The sequence below is a fragment of the Solanum dulcamara genome, chromosome 1, assembly GCF_947179165.1.
Source record: "Solanum dulcamara chromosome 1, daSolDulc1.2, whole genome shotgun sequence".
Taxonomy (NCBI): Eukaryota; Viridiplantae; Streptophyta; class Magnoliopsida; order Solanales; family Solanaceae; genus Solanum; species Solanum dulcamara.
In genome coordinates, this window is record NC_077237.1 from 9,989,587 (window position 1) to 10,012,829 (window position 23,243).

General features: G+C 33.3%; 2 protein-coding genes across 5 annotated transcripts; one reads left to right on the forward strand and one right to left on the reverse strand.

Moving 5' to 3' along the window:
* The first annotated feature begins 609 nt into the window (after positions 1-609).
* Positions 610-5,397, forward strand: LOC129887018 (protein SENSITIVITY TO RED LIGHT REDUCED 1-like). Of its 4 annotated transcripts, XM_055961977.1 has the most exons (4): positions 610-1,059; positions 3,383-4,240; positions 4,608-4,657; positions 4,736-5,397. In XM_055961977.1, the coding sequence occupies exons 2-4, from the start codon at positions 3,492-3,494 to the stop codon at positions 5,137-5,139; spliced, it is 1,203 nt and encodes a 400-aa protein (XP_055817952.1). In that variant the 5' UTR covers positions 610-1,059; positions 3,383-3,491; the 3' UTR covers positions 5,140-5,397. The 4 variants fall into 4 exon arrangements, with proteins under 4 accessions (XP_055817952.1, XP_055817929.1, XP_055817944.1 ...); XM_055961954.1 differs by having other exon boundaries at positions 4,608-5,397; XM_055961969.1 differs by having other exon boundaries at positions 3,391-4,240; positions 4,608-5,397.
* A 577-nt stretch (positions 5,398-5,974) lies between these two features.
* Positions 5,975-15,496, reverse strand: LOC129901464 (AP-1 complex subunit sigma-1). The gene is made up of 7 exons (XM_055976653.1): positions 15,341-15,496; positions 13,237-13,323; positions 10,989-11,080; positions 10,744-10,852; positions 10,626-10,661; positions 6,410-6,496; positions 5,975-6,319 (listed from the first exon to the last, which is right to left on the reverse strand). Exons 1-7 carry the CDS (start codon positions 15,341-15,343, stop codon positions 6,248-6,250), a joined length of 486 nt encoding a protein of 161 aa, XP_055832628.1. The 5' UTR covers positions 15,344-15,496; the 3' UTR covers positions 5,975-6,247.
* Positions 15,497-23,243: the final 7,747 nt, after the last annotated feature.

Genomic DNA, 23,243 nt, shown 5'->3' on the forward strand with positions numbered 1-23,243 from the left:
TTTATTTGTTCATTTTTTCCAGCTATTTATTTTCTTAGCTTCCTTCTTTGCTTATTTATTTCTGCTATATCTTTCTTTGCCCCAACATCCTTATCTATATTGGTTGTCCTTGTACATTTGCGTCACATTTAGAAGGGACCTGGTTCACCTAACAAGAGTATACCTTAGAGAAATGAACCAAGTTTACTTTGTCAATTATCAAAATTACATATATGTTTTCCGATTTGCCAACAATTTTTTCCTTTTTGATGATGATAAATAATGCATTATAGTTTACTTTGTCACTCATCGAAACTACAAACATGTTTTCTATTTTTCAACACATCACAAATGCTTCATCTCTTTGAAGATGTTAAAAATTCAACACCAACTTAATTAATATACAAACACTTCAAAGAAGATTCTAGAATATTCAAGAGTTGCAGAGAATCGAAGGAAGATCTCAAGAATGAGTGTTCTAGAAAGAAAAGTCTAGAAATATTCTAGAAAAAATATTTCTAAAATTAAGTAGTTGGAGGAACATTCTAGAAGAGAATCATAAATATGATCGTTCCATCACCATCTATGGTTCATTTGAGTTGTATGTTTGCTCAAAGTAAATAACAAGCAAGAAAATGAGAATGAGTGTTGAAGTAAAGAGTGTACCCGAAACAAGCATCAACCAGTGAGAAGTAAGATAGAGCAACAAAGAGAGTTGCTATAGTGTGAGTGTAAGAACTGTAAAATCGAAGCGGGTCTTGACTTAGCAATAATAAAATTCAAGTTATGATCCCGCGATTGTGCCCAACAACAACATTCAACAGATGATGCCTGCATTTCCATGCACTACTAAATCAACATGCGTTTGCTTCGGTTATTCTTTTTTCCACCACGTAAGCCTAATTCTTGCCTTGTGGCAGTCTACTCCACAAATAGGCAAAGGCGCGCAACAAACGTATTTGGAGCACTGCACTACTCTCTAACAACCAAAATCAATTCATCGATGTTTTTCACTACAATTCCAAAAGTTTGAAGCCTTCTCTTCAATGGCGACGCGAGGCATCGTTTACTAAGGCAAGAGTACGTTTCACCGACTTTGTGCTCTCACTATCTTCTCTCTTACTGGCAGTTTTCGTTAAACCAAAATGTAGTAAACATGTGTTTTGGTGAGGAATCCGTTAGTAATAGTGATTATTTGAAGTCAATTGAAGGATCTAGTGTTTCCAGATTTGTTGCTGTCAGTATATTCTCTTTCACTCTCATTTTTTTCTTGTTTTTTTAATCCTAACTAAATTGTTGTATGTGTTCTGTAAGGATTCTGTTCGTAATACTGATTGATTGAAGGATCTACCATTTCCGTCATCCTATAGTTTCTGTGTTCTATTCCTTTCTAACCACTTCATTTCATTTTTTTTCTTATTTATTTTTGTAGTATGTGTTCTGTGTGGATTTCGTTAAATTTCATTTGGGATAGTGATTGTTTGAATTCCACTGAAGGATCTAGTATTTCCTTGTGTGTTCCCATCGTCCTTTAATTTTTCTGTGTTCAATAGTTACTTTGTTGAACTGTTTGTTATCCATATGAAATATGTACAGACTCTGTTATAATACTTTACAGGAAAGAGGAAAATCTGGAGAAAAATGATACGTTTCATATGTTTATTTTTTATGGATTCCGTTAAATTGTGTTCATAATACTGATTATTTGAATTCGGCTGAAGGATTTAGCATTTCCTTATTATTTTATCATCCTATAATTTTTGTCCAGAAGAACAATTGTTTTAATTTGCTCAAGTGGAACTGCTTGTTATCCAGATGAAATATATACACTCTGTTTTACAGGAAAGATGAAATAAAAGTACCATTCATTTTATTTTGGGGGGGTTATATGTGATTTGGCACTTTCAGGGTCTCAATTTTCAGTAGTGTATTGTTCGTTGTGAATTTGTACTGGCAATTGAAACACACCTAGATGGAAGAAATTGAGTTCAGACTGACCATCATATAGCTTCCAATAACAAAAAGCAACAACATACCCATGCCTTTCTCCATCTGAGAACTTTTATACTTTTACATCACAGTTTTAGCTTTAATGACATGATCTGTTTGGAGAAACTCTGATATAAGAAGTTTATTATTTTACCAGAAAAGATAGATTGAAAAGATATATGAAAGTATCACAAACACTCATTTAAGTATTATATACGAGTAGTAAATAAAAGCAACTTTGATATTCTGCATAAAATTAATTTATGTATCTGAACCTGCTGCATTACTTTTTTTTTCTCTTTTATAATGGTGACACAGATTTTGTTTTATACTTCTTGTACTCTCATTTTCTTATATATTTTTCCTATCAGGTTGCAAAACTAAATTGTAGTGTCTTCTGTGAGGATTGTGTTTGAAATATTGATTGTCTGAATTCGACTGAAGGATCTGGCATTTCCTTGTGTGTTTTCAGCGTCCTATAATTGTCTCTGTTCAAAAGTTCCTTTGTTGCCAATTCATTTTAAGTCCAGAAGAGCAACTGTTTAGCTGTAGTTCAACTGCTTGTTATCCAGATGAAATACAGACTCTGTTGTATTCTCACATTTGTTATTTATTTCTTCCCATCAGTTTGTAAAACTAAATTGTTGTATGTGTTTTGTGAGGATTCTGTTAAATTGTGTTCAAAATAGTGATTGTTTGAACCCGATTGAAGGATCTAGCGTTTTGTTATGTGTTTTCATCGCCCTAAAATTTTCAGTATTCAGAAGTTCCTTTGTTGCCACTTCATTATAAGTCCAGACGAGCAACTGTTTTGCTGTAGTTGAACTGCCTGTTGTCCAGTTGAAAATACAGAATATATTATACTTAAGACGGAAAGAGGAAATTCTAGAAAAATAAATTCATGTTCTTCTTTTTGGATTAGATTTTTGATTTGACACTTCAGAGTATCAATTTTCATTAGTGCATAGTTCTTTGAGAATTTGTACCGGCAGTCGAAGTCGGTGACGGAAACACACCTAGATGGAAGAAGTGAGTTTAGAAGAGCTTGTATTTGTACTCGAATGATTGCAAATTCTACGTGATCGATTCTGAATGGATTGAAGAAAGAGGGTATGTTCATATTCCTCTTAGCTCTCGTTGCATTTTGTTTACCTCAATTGACCAACTTATAATAGAGAAGATGTCAGCCGAGTTGTTTCTTGAAATATCTTTATGGCTTCAAACTGGCGGCATTTGATAAGCAGCAAGTATACTCTAATGATTTTCGAGAAATATGTTTTTATAGGAGACAAGATACTTTCAGCCTGCTAGCAGTTCTGTACTTTTGAGATCTACACTTGCACATAATGAGAAATGCATCTTTTTTGCTGTGAAGTACTTCATCCTGCTAATGATTTTGTACTTTAAATTCTAGGCTTGCAGGTTTGTATTAAGTCCAGACCACAAGAGAGTGTTACTGCGTTTAGGTGTTTCAAATAGTGTTTAAACTGCTAGAGGCCAACATTAATTTGAACCTGATAAAGATGAATTTTGGTGAGGATATGGAGTCAAATGTTGATTTTCACATAAAAGATGAGGCAGAAAGGCTGCTTAAAGAGATTGAGCTGTTGAAGAAGAATGTTGAGAACTCTGAGCTCTATTCTGAAATGCGCTTGGATCTCAAACAGAATAAAACACTTCAAAAACACTTCTTCCGCATTTTAGGCTCCCATTCACATGTTCAGGTGGTAATCTATGGTTTGGGAAGCATCGAATACAATTTTAGTTCACAGTTTCAGCTTGCTGTAGCTCTCCTACTTAAACGAGATTTTTCCAATTGCATTGGCAACATAGAAATATACGATCCCTGCATGTCTCCAGCTGATATCATAGTTTTCGAGAAACTAGGTCTTAAGGTTCTCACCATTGATGAAAATTGTAAGAAGAGAGTTCAGAGACCAACAATGTTCTACATGCCTAATCCGTATTGTTATCTTGTTGGCAACCTCTTGGGAGCAAACTGGTCTTCATCTTGTCTTAGCCAGATTTCTTTGCTGACAAACTCATTTTGCGAGACGTTGTCCCAGATGCAACGAACTAGTCATAATCTAGAAACAGCGCTACGCTTGGAGAGAATTCTTGACGTCACAACAGAGATTGCCATAAAAACTAGTAAAAATCAGATATATGCTAGTTTGTTCTCAACAGAGATTGCCTGGCATTTCTTTGATGTGGATCCCAACATTGACATTGACATTGACAAACCGGGATGTTATTGGTTGGACATGCAAAGGTACTTAGATGTGAGACTATATACTGAACTTCCCATTTATTATTAATAAATTCTCTAGTTATTATGTTGATTTTTGGAAACAAAGGTGCTGCCAATTAGCACATAATTGAAGTCATTAGACTTTTGCTTTCTGTCCGCCTATGATTGTTCCATTTCTTTCTCCTCGTGATAAGATGGGCTTTACGCATGTGATTGATTTAAGTACTAGTTGGAGAATCTTGATTTTGTTGGTTGGATTATGCAAAGTACTTTGAAATTATTTGCTTAGAAGAAACTATTGAGTGATAGAGGTGAGGCGAAGGAACCATAGGAGGGTAAGGAGTACTTAATATATCCCTGATGATGTAACTTTTAACTTGTGTCGCAGGCATCTTGAAGAAGAATTTTTGGTAGATATGGAAAAGGATATCATGACCAGTAAGCAATTTGCAGAATTTTTGAGTGATCATCGTGGGGCTCGTCGCTTAAGATGCAACACAGTTCCTCTGCCTCCAGGTTGGATTAAGCTAAACATCTATGGTATTGGTACAAAGGGTGATCAGCCAGGACGATATAGTGGCATCTTCAAAGATGAAAAAGGGAAGTGTTTTGATAGGTATAGGGGTAATATTGATGTTGAAGACAATGTGATTGCTGGACTAGAGGCCTTGAAGATTGGGTTGGCCGGATGTGTGGAAGGAATGCCAATTGCACAAAAGCTGATTGTGGAGTCCGATGATGTTATACTTGTCCATTATGTTAATGGTCTCCCTGAGCCAAATGACACAGCCATGCACATGGTGTCGGAAATTTTTGACTTGCTGAAACGTTTAACTTGTGCAGTTTACCATATCTACGAAGAAGCCAATGAAGCTGCCAGAGACTTGGCTCTGAGAGGTGAATGTTCCAATAGTGCATAGATAGCTTTGTTTTTTACTCAAAGGGTTAAGGTGAATCTTTTAGGTTGAACTAAGGTTTCAAATTCAATTTGCATTTTATGGCAAATGGTGTTTCTAGCAAATTTGTCAAAGGTGGAGACATTTACTTGTCATCCTTTTTGTTTAATTGTGCTTTTGAATGTTTAGGATAATATACCTTTCTGTTTTAATTGCTAGTTTCTACTGAATTGCTTCTATGTTTTGGAATTTATGATTGGAAATATTAGAAGAAATTAAGTATTTATGGACTATATTCTCTTTTATGGATTACATATTTGAAAATTACAGAAACTCTTTTAATAGCTTCACTGTTCATACTATGATTAACTTCTGGGTCTGTCGGAAATAATCACCCAGTAAGGAAAACCGATGGACTACCTCGGAATTCTCCAATAGCCTTCTTTGGTTAATTAAAACGATATTTTCTGATAACCGGTGGAAAATTGATAACACTCTAAAATGACCAACTGGGAGTTGAACCTAGGTATATACCATGGCATGGAACTATTCTACCACTAATCACCATGGTGTTCGAGCCAGATTTCAAGCACCTAATATTTTTTGTCTCCGCTGAGTTTTGAACTTGAAGCCTCAAGGTTGTCAACCACTTCATTGACTACCAGGCCACACACTTGGGTGTGATTTCTGCTTCTTTTATATTGAGCCTTTCCATACATTTGGGTCTTATAAACCAAAATCATTATTACTATGAACAGTTTTCTATCAGGTGTGCATATCATTGGAGTGTTTCATTGCTCTTCATTTTCATCACGTTCATACTATTTTACATTTTCAACACGTTCATATAGAAGTGTAATTAAAGACAAAAGAAGTCAAGTACTATCTATACTATCAGCAGTTTTTAGGCAACGAAGTACATACAGCACTGCAGTAAACACACGCTTAGTTGAGAAGAAAACTCATTACTACAAAGAAATTCCTATTTTTCAACTACAAAGTTAAACGAAAACCCTGATGCAATAGCATCGAATTAAGAAATAATGTCATAACACAATTGGATTACAGCAACGAACGAGAATCTGAAAAACGTAAATGCACCAAAAAAAACTCAAACGCCGCCTCCATACTCTCATTTAGTGGCCTGTGCAATAATGTTACTAATAGAACTTGCCTCTTCTTTGGCAGCCTCGACCAAAGAATCCTGCAAGTTGTTGACAGGATCCAGTTTTAAGATTAGTGAAGAATATTGCATTGTTACCTGTGAAATGCATCAAGTGTGTATGAAGAGTACCTGTGCAGCAATTAGACGTGCAACAGTTTTCTTGCTTGATTCTTGGAGTTCACCAGCAATCACAAGTTCGTCCAATATATAGTATGCCTGCCAAATCATTCACGTTGTTTCGAAATATAGATAAGCTATAAGCTCAAAAGTTGTTTATATGAAAATGCATTATAAATGGAATCGCTGAGAGGCAAGTTCAATCAGCACGCGATATACTATCCAAAACACAAGTCAATCAACGGATAATTCATCGCTAGTAAGTAGTAAACTTCTGTGTATTAATAGAAGAGAAGACAATGAAAAGTCCCTTTATCAATACAGAAAGCAATATGAATCGACTCCCCCAAAATCAAAAGCATTAAGCTAGTTTAACTAGTTCACCCATCAACTCTGGACCACCTCAAGGATTTTAGGCCTCATGGTTTTTGTAGCCTTGGGCTTTAACACAAAAGACGTTTCAACAGTTGAATCTTGCACTCACCCTTATAAGGCTCCTTCGCCCCTCATTTCGATGTGGGATTTTCCTAGGGCAAACTTCACAGCAAACCCCCTCCCCGGTTCAACTCGGTGGTCCATGGGCTATTACGCCCACCCCCTTTAGAGACTCAGTAACTCAGAGAGGACGCTGAGGTTTTCCACCATCGTACTAGAGAAGGTACTGGCAAGTTATTGTCTGCTTTCTCCCCAACACATCTAGCCACCTTAATGCTTTTGGGTGTCATGATTTTCTCTTTGGGCTTTAACTCAAAAGATGTGTCAATAGTTGAATCCCGAACTCGCCTTTATATGGCCCCTTACTTTACCCTCCCATTCCAATATGGGATTTGCCAAAGGCAAGTTTCTACCCCTTTCGAGTTCATTCGATAACAGTCTGGGGGCTGTTACACTCACCCCCGCCCCCTTGTGGACTCAGCGACCTTGCTAAGTTTTTTTCTACCATCGTACGACGAGAGATTTATATGAAACCATGTATCATGGCCCACGCACAACTGCCAAGGTATTGTCTGCTTTGGCCTGGCTCCTCTAGGTCACCTTAAGGCTTTAGGACCTCACCTTTTTGTCCCCATGGGCTTTAACCCAAAAGGAAACCAAACATTAAATTCCAAATTCACTTGTCTAAGGAAAGTAACACAACAAGTCTCCTTTTGAGTTCAACCACCAGAGGTGTGGGTTGTTATACTCAACACACCTTTGACTCAACGTCCTCGTTGATGTTCCCCCACCATCGTAGTAACGGAGGAGCTGACTCAGATAGCACTGTCACGGTCCAGGCCTAATTGCCAAGGTATTGTCCGCTTTAGCCCTACCCTTGTGGGCCGCCTCAAGCCTTTTGGGCCTCACAATTTTGTCCTCTTGGACCTTAATCCAAAAGGCATCTCAACAGTTGAATCTTAAACTCTTCCTTCTATGGCCCCTAAATTTCTTTTCTTAATTGCGATGTGGGATGTTTCCAAGGCAAGTTTCACAACGAAACCCCTTTTGAATTCAATCGCCAACAGTCCATGGACATTTAAAATATGCACATATTAAGAACAAAGACTATTGCGTTCTGTATACATCAACAGCTAAAGAAACCAAAGAAAATTTACTGAAAAAAATAATACACGTCATGGACTAATTTTTTATATGGAAAAATGTGAATATTAAGAGTAATGAAGAATAAAGTACATAGTTCTTTCTTAGATCCAATTATTCCAACAACATAGAGTTTGGAGTCTTGGATAATCACTTCTTTTGCTTATTGAAAAGATAATAATCACAATTGATTTCATAGTGAAACCAATGACGTATCTTCGAATTTTATATATACTATATTAAAAGCATGAAGGTACTTAATAATGTTGTTTGAACTTTTTGCTCTTCATTACCTCTATGACTGGGAAATAGAAAAGGTAATTGCATTCCAGAACTCAGTAGATGATTTTAGCAATCTTACTGAGGGGAGGGACTCACTGGTTTGGCAGAGTGACATTCATGGCTAATTCTCAGTAAATTCAGCATATAAGGTACTCAACAAGACTGCAGACCATGAGACAGACTGGCCATGGAGAATGATCTGGAAACCAAAGGTGCCCGACAAAGTAAACTGCTTTCTGTGGTTACTATCAAAAGAAGCAGTCCTGACTCATGAAAATCTGAAGAAAAGAGGATAGCAATTTGCCTCTAGATGTACTCTGTATGGAGAGCAAGCAGAGACAATTAACCATCTTTTTTTGGATTGTAAGTGGACTGAGCAGCTATGGAGAATGTTCATTTGCCTGAAAGGAATTAGGTGGGTGAAACCAGGTAGCATCAAAGGAGTTCTAAGTAGCTGGATTAGGGATGGCAATGCTTCAAAAAAGGAGGAGAGATGGAATATTGTCCCAGCATGCATTTGGTGGACAATTTGGAAGGAGAGAAACAATAGGAGCTTTGAGAATGTGCAGAATAGCCTTCAGAAGATTAGAATGAATTGCTTAGCTCTTTTCTATTTTTGGTGTAAACAAGATATTTTAGCTAGAACAGAAAACATCTTTGATGTACTAGATTGTCTATAGGCATCAGTTTGATTAAGCTCAAATCATTTGTAAGATGTACTACTTTTTTGAAGGGGAACTACACTTTTGGTTGTAGTATACCTGTGGATATTAATAGACTAAGTTACCAGCCTCAAAAAAAAAATATCCTTTAGACAAAATCACCTTTTTCACTTTTTAAAAAAAATATTATATTTATAATATTTAAAGTAAAGAATCCTAAAATATATTGAAGTTTTAAAAATTATAGAATTAAAATATATGGTTACAATTAACAATAAAATATCTTAACTATATGATGATATAATTATAAAGGTAGTTATGTTGCTACAACGTGAAGGCCGAAGGGTTATATTTTATTTTATTTTCTTTATATAATCAATTGTTAAAAATTGAGCTGTTAATTATTATTTTATTATATAATCAATCGTTAAGAAATAGAGTTGTTATTATTTTCATATTTTGGTGAAAAAACAAATTTTATTAGGGTTAGATAAGTGCATATGTACATCTATATAATAATTTTAGTAATAGGTGGGAAATAAAAACTTCTTAAACCATAATCCAGCAACCTTTTCTTTTGAGACTCCATTCTTTTTCTTAATAATTGACAGAGATTAAAATTGTTTCGTTTTTTCTTTATCTTATTGTTTAGAGTGTGTGCTTTCGTTTATTGATACCAACATAATCATATGTTCCTCTTTAAGTACTTTTTATCTTTTTACATTATTTTATAAAAGTATTGTACTTAATAATATAATGTATATACAATAATTTATTCTTTTTATACACATTTAGTATTAATCAACGCGATGCACACGTGCAAAGCACGTACACTTGACTAGTTTGTACAATTGTATCAAAATGTCATTCTTTGGAAATAATAAAAAAATCGTCTTTACATTGCTATATAGTGTTTTTTTCTTCTTTTTGTGGCATGTTAAATACATAATTCATGGAGAATATTTCTTATTTACTTGATAACAAATTCACCAATTAAAGTTACTATTGCCAAATGGACCCTGTCGCTCAAGTGCGCTCAAACCCTGGATGGTTTAGTAACTAAACTTTAAAAGAGGATCTTCTCTCTTTGCAAAATATAATTCTTCATCAGATATAACTTTCAAATATCTAAGATCTTCATTGCCAAATTCTAATACCCAACATATGATGATGAAGGGGACAGTTACATATATTACACAAAGTTCTGCACAAGCAAAGCACTAATTTTCAGGTTGGGGAAAAAAGTAATCTAGACACAGTTTAAACAAAGAAAATGAGGGTTGGTTTAGCACGTAAAATAAGATGCTTTGAGATTTTGAGTTCCCTTTGTTCCGTCTGAGATCAAGCATAGTTGCAGAGACCAAGGTCAAAGAAATAGACGGGTAATAAGAGGGAGAGCGAAAGCAAGAGAGGAGTCAAATGATAACCTGCAACTGTAATTGTAGTCTACTCAAAGTTCAAGGAAAAATGTTTTTAAATGGTTCTGCCTCTAGTTACCTTACAAATTTAACCTCTATATTTCTTAGCAAAAAAATTTAACCTCTATAAGTAACCTCTAGTAATAAATCTATATAATCCCCAAGTGACCATAAATGTCACCTCAATTAATGTAACATCCACAAGGAAAAACAGTAAAATTTGGGCGAAGGAGACAGACGGAGAAGGCATAGATTGTAGAAATTCCTATACAAATTCAATGAACATACCTTGTGAAAATTGAAGATTAAGTCCAGCTCACAGACCTGAAGGGAAAGAAAGCCAACAAAATAAATATAAAACAGAACAAGAAGTAATACCATCTTCTTTAGAGTTTGAGAGCCTTACGCTTCCAAAGTATCGGTCCAGAATCTCAACAAAATGGTGTATGATTTCCAGGACCTCCAACTCATTGTCCTCCTGGTCTATGCACATACAGAAATACAAGCTCGCATATCTGTTAAATTAACAGCCCATAAGAAAATTGGAACTTAATGTATTTTTTCTTACAGGGGGAAATGATAAATAGATTCTACCTAATTGAAGTGCAAATCATAAGACGTAACTTGAGAATAGAATAGAATCACCTTTACCTCTTATAAACAACTTTGTATCCTCTCCACTCAACAAAATTGCAAAGCTTCGGTCCTCGAGTGAGAATCATACCACTTAGTTCACGGATTACCTTAAGATAGTTGCATCGACATGTAACATGTTACTAATAAATTAAGGAAAATATTTTTGCATAATCAGTACTATAAGAGTGTTTGCAGAATAAAAATTCCTGTGTATGTACGGAAGTGGAATAATTATTCACTTCTCAACCTTACCAAAAATGAAAATTTATTCACATCTCTCTACTACGATTTGATGGCTTGAAATAACTGCAAGACCCATTCACCTTGACAGCGAAGAAAAATAAATAGATAGTATTTGAAAAACAATAAAGACTAAAAGCAAGCAATTAAGCTTCCCACCATACCTTATATAATTTATTTATCTTACTTTTCGGGTATGAAAGCTTCGTACATTTTACCCCGATCTTCAGAACATCCCTTCAGGCTCGTTATACCCTCTCTTTTTTCTTTCATGGCCGAGAAATCCGTCAGAGTCCAACCCTTAGGACCAACCGCAACCTTAAAATATTGGAGATAATGACCCACCCCTCTACTCTTCTCCACTTAAATACCAGGCTTAGCTCACATGGCACAAGGTTCGAACTTGTGACCTAAGTCACAAGTCTCTCAACCTTTGCCACTTGAACTAAGCCCCGGAAGTGTTCTTTGTACCCTCTCTTAATTGCATGATTTCTCTTATACTGGAAGGTATAAGGCTTCTTTGACTTTTCATATTTTACTCTTTTTTTGATATTTTAATTCTCCCTAGTTTGCAAGAAAATTCTTATAAGGTCACTAGGATTCACATGATGAATTCTCAAATATGATAACCAACAAGTCTCTTTCATAAATTAATGCAACACCATCTATTTTCTATGTATATTGCAAACCAGTCTCTATCATAATGCAACACCATGTATTTTCTATGTATATAGCTCCCAATCTTTCCTACAGTTTCTTCAGGAGAAGCAGTGAGTTCCTTGAAGAAACTTAGAGATAAATCCAGGGTATAAGTAAGCTTACACCCCAAAGAGAAGGAGAGCTCCCACTCATATCTGCCACTTACACTCTGTTTGGATGGTGGTTTTTCATGGTTATCTGCCACTTACACTCTGTTTGGATGGTGGTTTTTCATGGTTTCATAATGTACGGTGTTGTATGGTATGGTATGGAACTGTACCGTACAGTACAATACTATGTTTGGATAGACCGTATGGTTTGCCATTGTTTAATGATAATTTTGTTGTTTGGTTTGACTGTATGATACTGTATCGTAACTGATAAATTTATGAAAATGCCCTTAATTATTACAAATATTAAATTTTTCCCGCTAAAATTCTATCCCAATTTTCCAATTCTTGATCATCAATGGATATTCAACCGTCACGGATGATTTCTTTCCATCAAAATGGCCTGATATACGATTGGAATAACCCATGGAAAGAAAAAGATTACCCATGAAGATAAGATCAAGGAAATCTGATGATTTCATTTTTTGAGACGTATGGGTACATTGAAAAAGAGGAAAAATAAAGAATGCAAGAAACTAACACACAAACAGCATGGGAAAAAATTAATTGAAGAGAACCGAGAAGAATGATGTTAGAAGAAAGGAAGAACAGAAAACATAGAGCAAGAAGACAAATTTCATGAGGATTTTTAAAATTAAGTAGGGTATAATTGGAAAAAAAATAAGTAAACAACGAGATACCATCAAATTGGTGGTTTAAAAAAGTGAGGGTTTTCATGGTTACAAAACCATGAAACCAAACCATACCATACCATGTAATTAAAGAAACAATCAAAACAAACGTGGTTCTCTTACTAACTATACCATACCATACCACGGAAAACCACCATCCAAACAAGTTGTTAGTAGCTGAAGCTTGTTGAGGAATAAAAAGTAAAACAGCTGCTGCAATAATTTCCTCGAGGAAGTAGGAAAAGGCATTTTCTTATCATATTGAAAAAAACCCGAACTAGTGACAGATATGTGAGGTAACAGAGGACTAAGAATGTGAGGTGGGCGTCTCCACCACATTTTATCCCTAAATCATATTGATAAAAACATCATGTTTAAGATCTCAATAAAAAAACACTAGATTGAGTAACACATACAATCAATTTCCTTGAGGAAATCAAACAAACACCCTAAGACCATTTCAAAAAACAAACATCTTAAGATATTCATCGCATCCTATCTCAAGAAGGCCAGAACAAATACCTTGGTTCTCTCTTTTTGTGTATATGGTGAATACCACTTGGTTAGCCTCACTTTTCCCTGTCGGCTAATAAGCAGCACAAAATGAATCTGGAAGAAATCAAAAGCTATTAGCTATGCTGTGGTTGATATATGCTGTAGTAGAAAATAAAGCATGTGCATCCAGTGAAGCTGTTACAAAAAAGGTATTGCCATAAACAAGTCAAAAGATTGTCAGCCAAAAATAATTAGTCCCGGCATCGTTTTGATTTTCTCAAAGGCGTGCAATATTAACTCTGTCTGTAGTCTTTTTAAATTCTTTTACAATAGAAAAATCCCACCAAGTACTTGTGGTGCACAATCTGAAACTCGGTGGATAATGGGCCTGCCTTTCTTTTTTTTGAAACTGAAAAAAAAAAGGTCTGCCTTTTTATGCTTCTCTACTTAGATACCATGGTTTTGTCCGTGGCAAAGTTTGATTAATGATGTGCTATAGTAAAAGAGTGATAGATGCATCCTTTTTCTTGGTTAGTGGGATATCTTTTGGTTTTTAACTTATGCTCTTTACTTGTTGAATGCCCAGTTTATCTTTGCAGTTGCTTGGCCAATACTACATGGCTGGACTTTGGATTCGAATGGATGTTGGCCTTCACAAATTCAATGGAATGATGTTGAGATACAAAGTCAATCAACAAGGTGTATACATGTCTCCGAGTTTAGATGTTGATTTTACTGTTCCAGAATTTATTGATTATTGAATGATGTTGGGTGCAACAACAACAACAACAACAAACTCAGTATAGTCCCACCATGTGGGGTCTGGAGAGGGTAGAGTGTACGCAGACCTAACCCCCACCTTAAAAGGTAGGGAGGCTGTTTCCGAAAGACCCTCGGCTTAGGAGAGAAGAACAAGGGAGGAGAAACAAGGAAAACAAGACATAGGTCAGTAGAGCCAGGCATATAGCAAATAATATAAAAATATGAATAATGAGAGCGATAAAGTCAGGGTAGGAAAGATCGGGGATAAAGGAGCATTAACTACTATAGATAAAATAGGATACCCAAAGTAAACTGGGCCAACTAATATAAGCAGTAATCCCATGCAAAAATCATATGTTAATAAACAAATGAGCGCAACTACGACTACTATGGAGAAAAGATAGGTCACCTAGCCCACTATCTTAGTCTGAGTCCTCCATAGCCTCCTATCTAAGGTCATGTCCTTGGTGAGCTGCAACTGTGCATAATCTAAATGTTAAAAGTAGGTAGTTTCTGCATATTCAACCTATTGCAACAACGAATTGGTTCCTCCTCTACTAATCTTCCTATTCATCTTCAACACAATAGAAATCCCAGAGACCAGAAACAGTACCCACACACTCTAAAATCCTCCTCGGTTCCTACTGCTACAGGCTAAAGCATTTTGATTATATATATTAGACTATTCACAGTTGCCCTTCAGGTACCTCATCACCGAAGCACTACATCCCTCTCCTTAATCCCAAACTTCTACTCTACAGGTCTCAAAACATCAAGTGATTCTCAAGAATCCATTTACGAAAATACGAATAACAAGTATTAGCTCAACCATATCATTTTCAAAGCCTCAAAACTCAATTCTTCATCCTAATAAGCAAAACCCATAAAAGATCATCACTTTCTCTATCCAATTACACACAATCTTGCCTTCAGAACTCGTTCCTTGATCTAATCCAAATTTCTCTTACACACAAAAATCCCAACCCCTCGTCTACTATCAACCATCCTAAAAGGAAATATACACCAAATCTTTGAGACCCCTTTAAAGAAATTGGATATGATCCATAGAACTCAATTCCTCATGTGAGCTAGAAACAGTCAATTTAAAGAAAACACAGATATTATTCAAACATTTGGTGTATATTTCCACAGCAAGATCCGGAATCAGATTCAAATCCGAATTCGTATAGAACAAATGCAACAAATCAAAAAATACCCATATGTATATTTTTACAAATATATCTTAATCAAGCATCAATTGTAATAATTATTCACCAGATCAAACTCAAAAAACATAGAAAAAAACATTTTAAAAAAAAATGAGAAAATGGGTTTTGGGTTTTATTATTACGAAAGAGATCTGGCATACCATGGCTGGTGATCCAAGAAATAAACACCTCCTTCAACTTCCTCTTCTTCTTCTGAAGTGAAATTGGAATTGGGGAATTCTGTGTTCCTGTTATTCCTGTACTGCGTTTTCTGTACAATCTTTTCTTTTTTCTTTACTCGTTTGTCTTTTTCTAATAAAATTTGGATTTTTTAATTTCATTTTATGCTAATACAATTAGGTACTGGTAATGTATCATTCCAAATTTAATTGGGTTTCAATCCAGACTTCGAATATTGGTTAGAAAATTTTTAAAAAAATTTTTTTCTCTATTTCTATAATATTAAATAATTATATAAATGTTACGATCCAAGCCTAGGGCCCAGACGTGATACGGCGAATGAGACACTCGGAGGTACCTCATCCAAGCCTCTTAACATTCATTAAGCATTTCATTGGTAATGATAAACAATCAAGCGGAAAACAAAAGGTATGTAGGGACTAAGGGGCTTCACATTTAATAAGAGTCAAAGACAACATAACATATTTTTCTATGTCCAACCATACCTTCTACATTAACGACTTAGCGGGGCTAAGACATGTCCCTAACTCACCCTCAAAATAAGTGTCAAGAAATGCCTTAATAAAAGTCTTAATGTTCTACATAACATAAGCTTGGAATAAAAAGGATGTTCCCAAACCATGGAAACTCACCACAAGCAATCTTCAAACTAATTTGAGCTAGCCACGTGGAAGAGGTCGAGGAGTGACGTCGGTTCCTACATGGTGATATCATGTAGGCAAAAGTATGCGTTAGTACTTTGAATGTACTAAATATGTGAATATGTTATGAAATGAAGAACATAAGAGAGAATGAGTAAGCAATATGCATAAGTGAATGCATGCATTAGACATCATCATATGAAACCTTAAAATATTCATTTTGTGGGAAAGTGACCATAACCGACATATAAGACCATGCGAGCTATTACATTAAATCCAACATAAGCCCCTACGTTGGCACGGGGAGACTACTTGCCGGATAGAACTCCATTCAGATTACATTCAATTATTTAACATTTAGTGGCTACAAAGGCCTAGCCGACAAAGGGCTCCTATGGTGGCACATAATTAATGCAACATGAGACTTTACTTAAGGACCCCTTAGGTCGAGTCTCCATCTACATGCTACATTCGATGCTAGGTCAATCCCACGGAATAACATTTATATATCATAATAACATAAGTATTGTATAACTTTAGACATCAAATCATCATCGGTGGAATAGCTCATTAAAACCTTTGGTTTATAATATCATCATGACTGTCATGCCCTATTTACCGTTCTACTAATGAACCTTGATTTATAAGAAAATTAGGTCTACAATCAGTGATGGTATTCCGGGTACCATGCTAATCGGACTTTCCTTTTTGAAAAAATGTTCAAAAGCATTGGCGGCCTATAGGGATGTCATACATGTCATATCATAACCTTAAACATTTTATTTGATTCAATGTGAGAATCGTCCTTTTACATTGAAACCTTACTTTGGCTAAAAAGCTCTTTCATCAATCAATTATTTCATAAAGACTCTCCTTCATAAGCATTTGCTTCATAATATTCATTGGAATCAAACTTCATTTCAACTTTACTTTATCATAGGAAACTAGGTGGGTTCAAAGCAATCAACTTTCAAGTCATTTAAATCAATGCTAGCATGCATGAGAGTGAAAGAATTTATTATTTAAACATCTTAAAACAACTCACCAATATAATTTAAAATTACCTCCAAGCCTTCATAGAGGTACCTTGATAAATCATCCATTTCATGTAAATAAGAATCACCATAAGTCAACATAGACAAATAAACTTCTAATATCCAAGAATCTATACATTTTGAAATCATAGTATGAAAATCCATAAAAACTCATCACTTGGAATTGAGAGTCATATATATATATATATATATATATATATATAAAAGTAAATAAACTTCAAATATAACATAATCTATGCATTTGGAACCATCATGTAAAAGCCCATAAGATTTCATCATTTTGAATTGAAATGCTAGGTTGAGAAAACATTTGGACTCCATGGGTGGAAGAACCCATGGATGAAAACTCACATACCTTAGAGAGGAACTTGAAGAAAGCTTGATTATTGGTCTTCTATGAGGAACCTACTTAGCGTCCTATGTGTATTATATCATGTAAGACACATGTATCTACTTGTTCAATTTTATATAACTTTAATTGTCTATTTGTGTCAATCTAAAATTGGAAGACCTAGATATCAGTTGAAATCAATTTAAAAGATATATTTATATATTATGCCTTAGTAATAAGGTTAGCTTGATAAAATGCAGTAATTCTTAATTTTTTACAAAATCTGTAAAATGTTTAGGTTACGGAAGAAATGACATTTTTTACCTCTTTACAAAAAAAAAATTATATTTATTTTATGACTTTTTTTAATGAAAGATCTCAATTATATCTAAGAGATTTAAATATAGTATTTCTTTGATTTAAATATAAAAGAACAAGAGATCTCACTTCAACTTTTAGTGTTAATGGTAAAAATGGTGTGTGCTAGTCATTTTGTTGATTTGTAATAGGAAAATAGTTAGACTTACGGGTCATAAAATGGTGTGGGCTAGTGGTTGGCCCCAAGTTCTCAGATATTCTAGATAAGTTATTTTTTGGTGAAGTTTTGGTGAAATTTCACCATTCGTTTGGCCACCAATTTTTCAAGAATATTTGACTATTTCAAACAATATTATTTTTTATCCGTAAGTTTTAAAAATTATTTAAAATATCATAAGTTTGTATTATCATTTTATAATCAACATGTTCCATTAAAAAAACTTATAACATAATTGATAATAATCACCAACAACAAAATAACAATATGGACAAGAGTAGGGGTGTCAAATAGGCGAGTTGGGTTGAAATTGAGAATATTAAAATGAATTGAAATAAAAATTGGGTTGGGTCATGACCCGCCCAAATTTACTTTGGGCTCAAATTGGTTGGGCTAAAATTCGGGTTGGGTCATGACCCGCTTAATCTCAATAATTATAAAATATCATTATTTACCTTTTATAACAATAATTTGAACTTCAACTCAAGAAAAATAAAAATAAAAATTTACAGATGGATAGATTAATCCTAAAAGATATAAAATAAATTGTAATTGATACATTTGATATGAGAACATACATTACACCAATGCAAATAAAAAGTATAACTTACATAAATTTCATAGTGTAATGATCAAATTACATCTTATCCCTACCTTTTTTCGAATTACAAAAATTCCTTAATTTTTTTGGCATCCGGATACATTCAGACTTGTGGATACATTGGTCTGATACATTAATTCAAATTTCAGTTACGATTAAAAAGGAAAGAGAAAGTAAAATTGAATGTGAGTTTCCCTAATCATGCCAATCAATTTGCTGTCAAATTCTACCAACTCGTATCAATTTCAAACAACAATTCAAAATTCAAATTTTCTTCTCTCAATTCTCTCCCAGATCGTAACAAATCAAAAAACTTCAAAATTTGTTTCAGATATATGATTAATATATATATATATATATATATATATATTGTTGAGACATTCAGGGACCTGAAAAAATAAAGTGAGATATGAGTGATACAAAAGTGATGAATTAGTTATTGGACAAACTATTGAGATCTAATGATAAGAGGTATGTAATTTGTTATTTTGTGTCGGATATTATAATTTCTAATTTGTGATGTCGAGATATTTAAGTAATGATAAATTGTTATTTCAAAAAAATTGTGAATTGAAATTCAGTTATTGCTTAATGTTATGGTTACGAATCAATAGACGTGTTTTGAGGGACTCAAAAAAAATGGCAGCAACATAGTGTCTCAACTGTTGACGCTGCTAGGCAACGCCCAAAAATCTACAATGTATTATGTTCAGATATTTTTTACCGAATGTATCATGACCAATGTATCATGGCTAATAAATTATATTTGATACATATATTAAAGAGTGTCGATTAATTTTTATTGGATACATACTGTATTAATTTGAAAGTGAAATTTCTGATCAAGAAAATGAGCATGATACATGAATATCTATTGTATCATTATTTTTTTGTGAATTATTGTAGTTTATTTCGTAGTGATACATGAGACATTGCTAATTTGTAATGTATCTGATACATATGATGTAGCTATGTATTAGGATTTTTTCAGATGATTAAAAAGACAATATGAAATATGCAACTTGTGTTTTAACATGAAACTGTTATGTATCAATTATATAACAATGTATAAATATGCAACTTATACATGCTTTTATGTATCAATTAATTTATTAAAAAAGACAGTATGAAAAAAAATTCTTAATCCAACAACATAGAGTAATTAACATAATATAATTAAATTTAAGAACATTAGACATAGATACATGTTTACAAGAGTAATTTTCTAAAACCATTAGCAAAAGTGTCTTAAAAATTAAAGGTAAAATTTAAAGTTGAATAGTTGATACACAACTACTTTACAACAATCAATTCTTAATCAGCAGGGGATACAAAATAATCGTTAGGATTTGGTGGATCGTCGTTTTCACTAACATAGTCTTCCTTGACTTTTTTTCACAACCATATTTTCATAAGAGTGCTGCATATCTTGATCGAAGGTAATCAACTTGGATTGTAGTAGATGGATCGAAATTCCATCGCTAAGGAACTCAGCAAACGCAACTACAAACACATCACAATTTTTGTAATATTGAAATGTATATTAAGTGAATAAATAGCATGATGCACACTGAGACATATAGAAAGATTCAATATTTATATATAAATAAAATTGGGTAATCTGCAAGATGTTAAAAATTGGGGTTGTTCTGCTCCAAATAAATTAGTAACATACCGAGGCATATTAAGGTAGGGATCAAAAATAGTTTGGCCTTGTAAGTTGTAAGTTGTAAGTTGGCCTTGCAAATTACACCGAGGTATATTGAGGTAGGGATCAAAAATAATTTGGCAAAATAACTCAACACTTTATGTTCTTATGGATAATAAAAAATCGATCATAAAACTTATGTTATAAGATGTACCAAACTTTAATGAGTGAGTGATTTTTTTTTGATAACATACTTCATACCTTGCATTCGTAACACAAAAACAATATAAAAGATTGTAGATACATAACAAGATTTGATGCATATCGAATTAGTCGAAGTTGATACAATTATGTATTACTTAAACGAATTATACAAATTATAGAACATTAGGATTAATGTATAAAGACAGTTGGGTAACTGAACGGATACATTCTCTCCATAACTGCATATAGAAAACAAAACACTGATATATGATATTTCTTGAAATATCTGATACATAATAATAACATGCTACACATTGATACATTCCTGAAAACATCAATGTTCATGTATCAAAAGTATTGAGTAATGCATACAGGTACATATTCTTTTCAATTTAAATAATATTATGGATACATAGCAAACTCTGCTACATGATAAATGATATATGTAATAATGAAATTGAAATCTATTGCAATACTTTTCAAAAAAAAATAGGATTATGCATCATAACTTTTAATGAAAATATGATGCATTCATCTAGTATTCATGATACATTAGATTAAGATTGAAACTAAATAGATACATAATAAAACTGAAGCTTTGATGGTTTTTGGCATGTAGTTACAAGACGTTTTTTGTATGTGTCTAATGTGCAATTTATTGGGGTTGTTGTGCTCCAACTGAAGAAGTAAGAGTCGTTTTGTAATTTGGCTTTGGAAATTACACTGAGGGATGTTGAGGTAGGGACCAAAGATGGTTTGTCAAAATAACTCAATACATTCTTCTCTTATTGACAATAGAAAATCAGTCACAAAACTTGGGTTATAAGATGTACCGAACCTTAATGAGTGAGTGTAAATTTTGTTAATAACATATTTCATGCTTTGCATTAATAACACAAAATTAATGCTTAAAAGATTGTAGATACATAACAATGGGAAAAATAAAGATGTCTAAACATTAACTTAACTAAAAATTATATACACAAATAGCATGATACATAAAAGTATATGACTGAGAAAAACAAGTTTATTGGGATATCCATACATTAAGAATGTATCAATATCAATTTTAATCAAATATATCAGTATCGTGTTTAGACAAATGTATCAGTATCAATTTTAATGAAATGTATCAGTATCATTTTTTGATCAAATGTATCTGTTTCGATTTTAATCAAATGTATTAGTCTCAATATACATATTTATACTATTTGAATAAAGTTATTGATACATCCCATACTATGATACACGAGGAATGATACATGTAACAATTAAAATGAAATCTACTGTAATAGAGTAAGAAGGATACATTAACTTTAGAATGATACAAATTAATATCACTGATATATTATTCAGTAGATTGATATCAATGATTAACATTGATTCATATGTTTTAATTTGATACAAAAAGATTGATACTAATACATTTGATTGATATTGATACATTTGCATATACCTGGATACTACAAAATTATAATTATTGTTCATAATACATTGTATTTAAAATAAAAAATAAGTAGACACAAGAGAAAAAATTGAACCTTTGTAAATTTTGGGCATGTAGTTATAGATTTTACTTTTTCGCTTTTTTTTAAAAGCTTTTTCAGAAGCTTCTTCAGCGTCAGACTCAAAATCGGAGCATTCATCCTTCTTGCTCTTCGCCATTTGCCATTTGCAGATTCTTGGTGCCTAATGGATCTTTACCTTGATTAGACCTATTTTCATGGAACCCACAATCAACAACATCAGAAACAAAATGTTAGAATTCGATTTTGAGAAATTAATTGGATGAGTGCAATACTAAAGGACGGATCGATTTTCATATGCATCAGTATATTTTGAATGAATTTGAAGCAAAAAAATTTAACATTAAACTATTAAATTGAAAAAAACTGATGAAGAAATATTTCCACCTCTTTGGGATAATGCAACTGAAACTCGAAAATGAAAGCTTACCTGGAGGTACGTGTGCGTGATTTGAGGCAAAAATTTGGGAATTCGATTCCTCTTTGATTTGTGAATCCGTAAAAAGTGTGAGATAAAGATGAGAAAAAAGGATTTTGGGCAAGGAAGAAGGGTTTTGGGTTATGTATCAAGTTAGTGAAGAGAGAGAACGAAAAGTAGGGATTTTGACAATTTTTTTAATCTTTTGGGACTTTTAGCAAATATGATAATATAAGGTGTGTACTTTAGTAATTTTTTCAAATAAAAATCCTAAAACGGGTTAAAATTGGAGATTAAATTGGGTCCAATTGAAGATTATTTTAAAATGGGTTAAGTCTTGAATGAGTTGAGATTGAACCCAATACAAATTATCTTAGGCCCAACCCATAAAAGTTTGGGCATGTTAGGCGGTTTACTTATATTTGGCTCATTTTGACACCCCTATACAAAAGCAATACATTGATCGTATTAAAAAGATTATTTTTTTTCCAATCTTGTCACTTAAACTATTCTTTTTCGGAGGAGATAGTAACAAACTATTATTCTATTAATATATATATATATATATATATATATATATATATATATGTTATTTAATGGTGTTGCTTGGCCACGTTAATAGAGTAAGTTAGTAGATAAATATTAATTAAAATTAATAAATGATGAGTGTTTTTATAAAATATAACAGTTTGTATAATTTTTTAAATTTTTAATACTTCCCAAATTCTAGTTTTTTTTAGAACTTGAAAACTTGGATGTTTGCCAAATATATTTGCAGAAGTAATGACAAATTATATGGCCAAACATTAGTTCCTAAAATTTTTTCAAGTTTTTCTCAAAAATTATTTGAGGCCAAACAACACTTATATCTAAGAGATCTAAATATAACATTTCTTCGATTTAA

Coding starts and splice junctions, on each gene's coding strand:
- LOC129887018 (XM_055961954.1), top strand. CDS start 3,492: ATGAATTTTGGTGAGGATATGGAGTCAAATGTTGATTTTCACATAAAA. Junction 4,241..4,607: donor TATTGGTTGGACATGCAAAG/GTACTTAGATGT, acceptor CTTGTGTCGCAG/GCATCTTGAAGAAGAATTTT.
- LOC129901464 (XM_055976653.1), bottom strand. Junction 10,853..10,988: donor TACAAAGTTGTTTATAAGAG/GTAAAGGTGATT, acceptor TTAATTTAACAG/ATATGCGAGCTTGTATTTCT. Junction 6,497..10,625: donor TAATCTTCAATTTTCACAAG/GTATGTTCATTG, acceptor ATGATTTGGCAG/GCATACTATATATTGGACGA.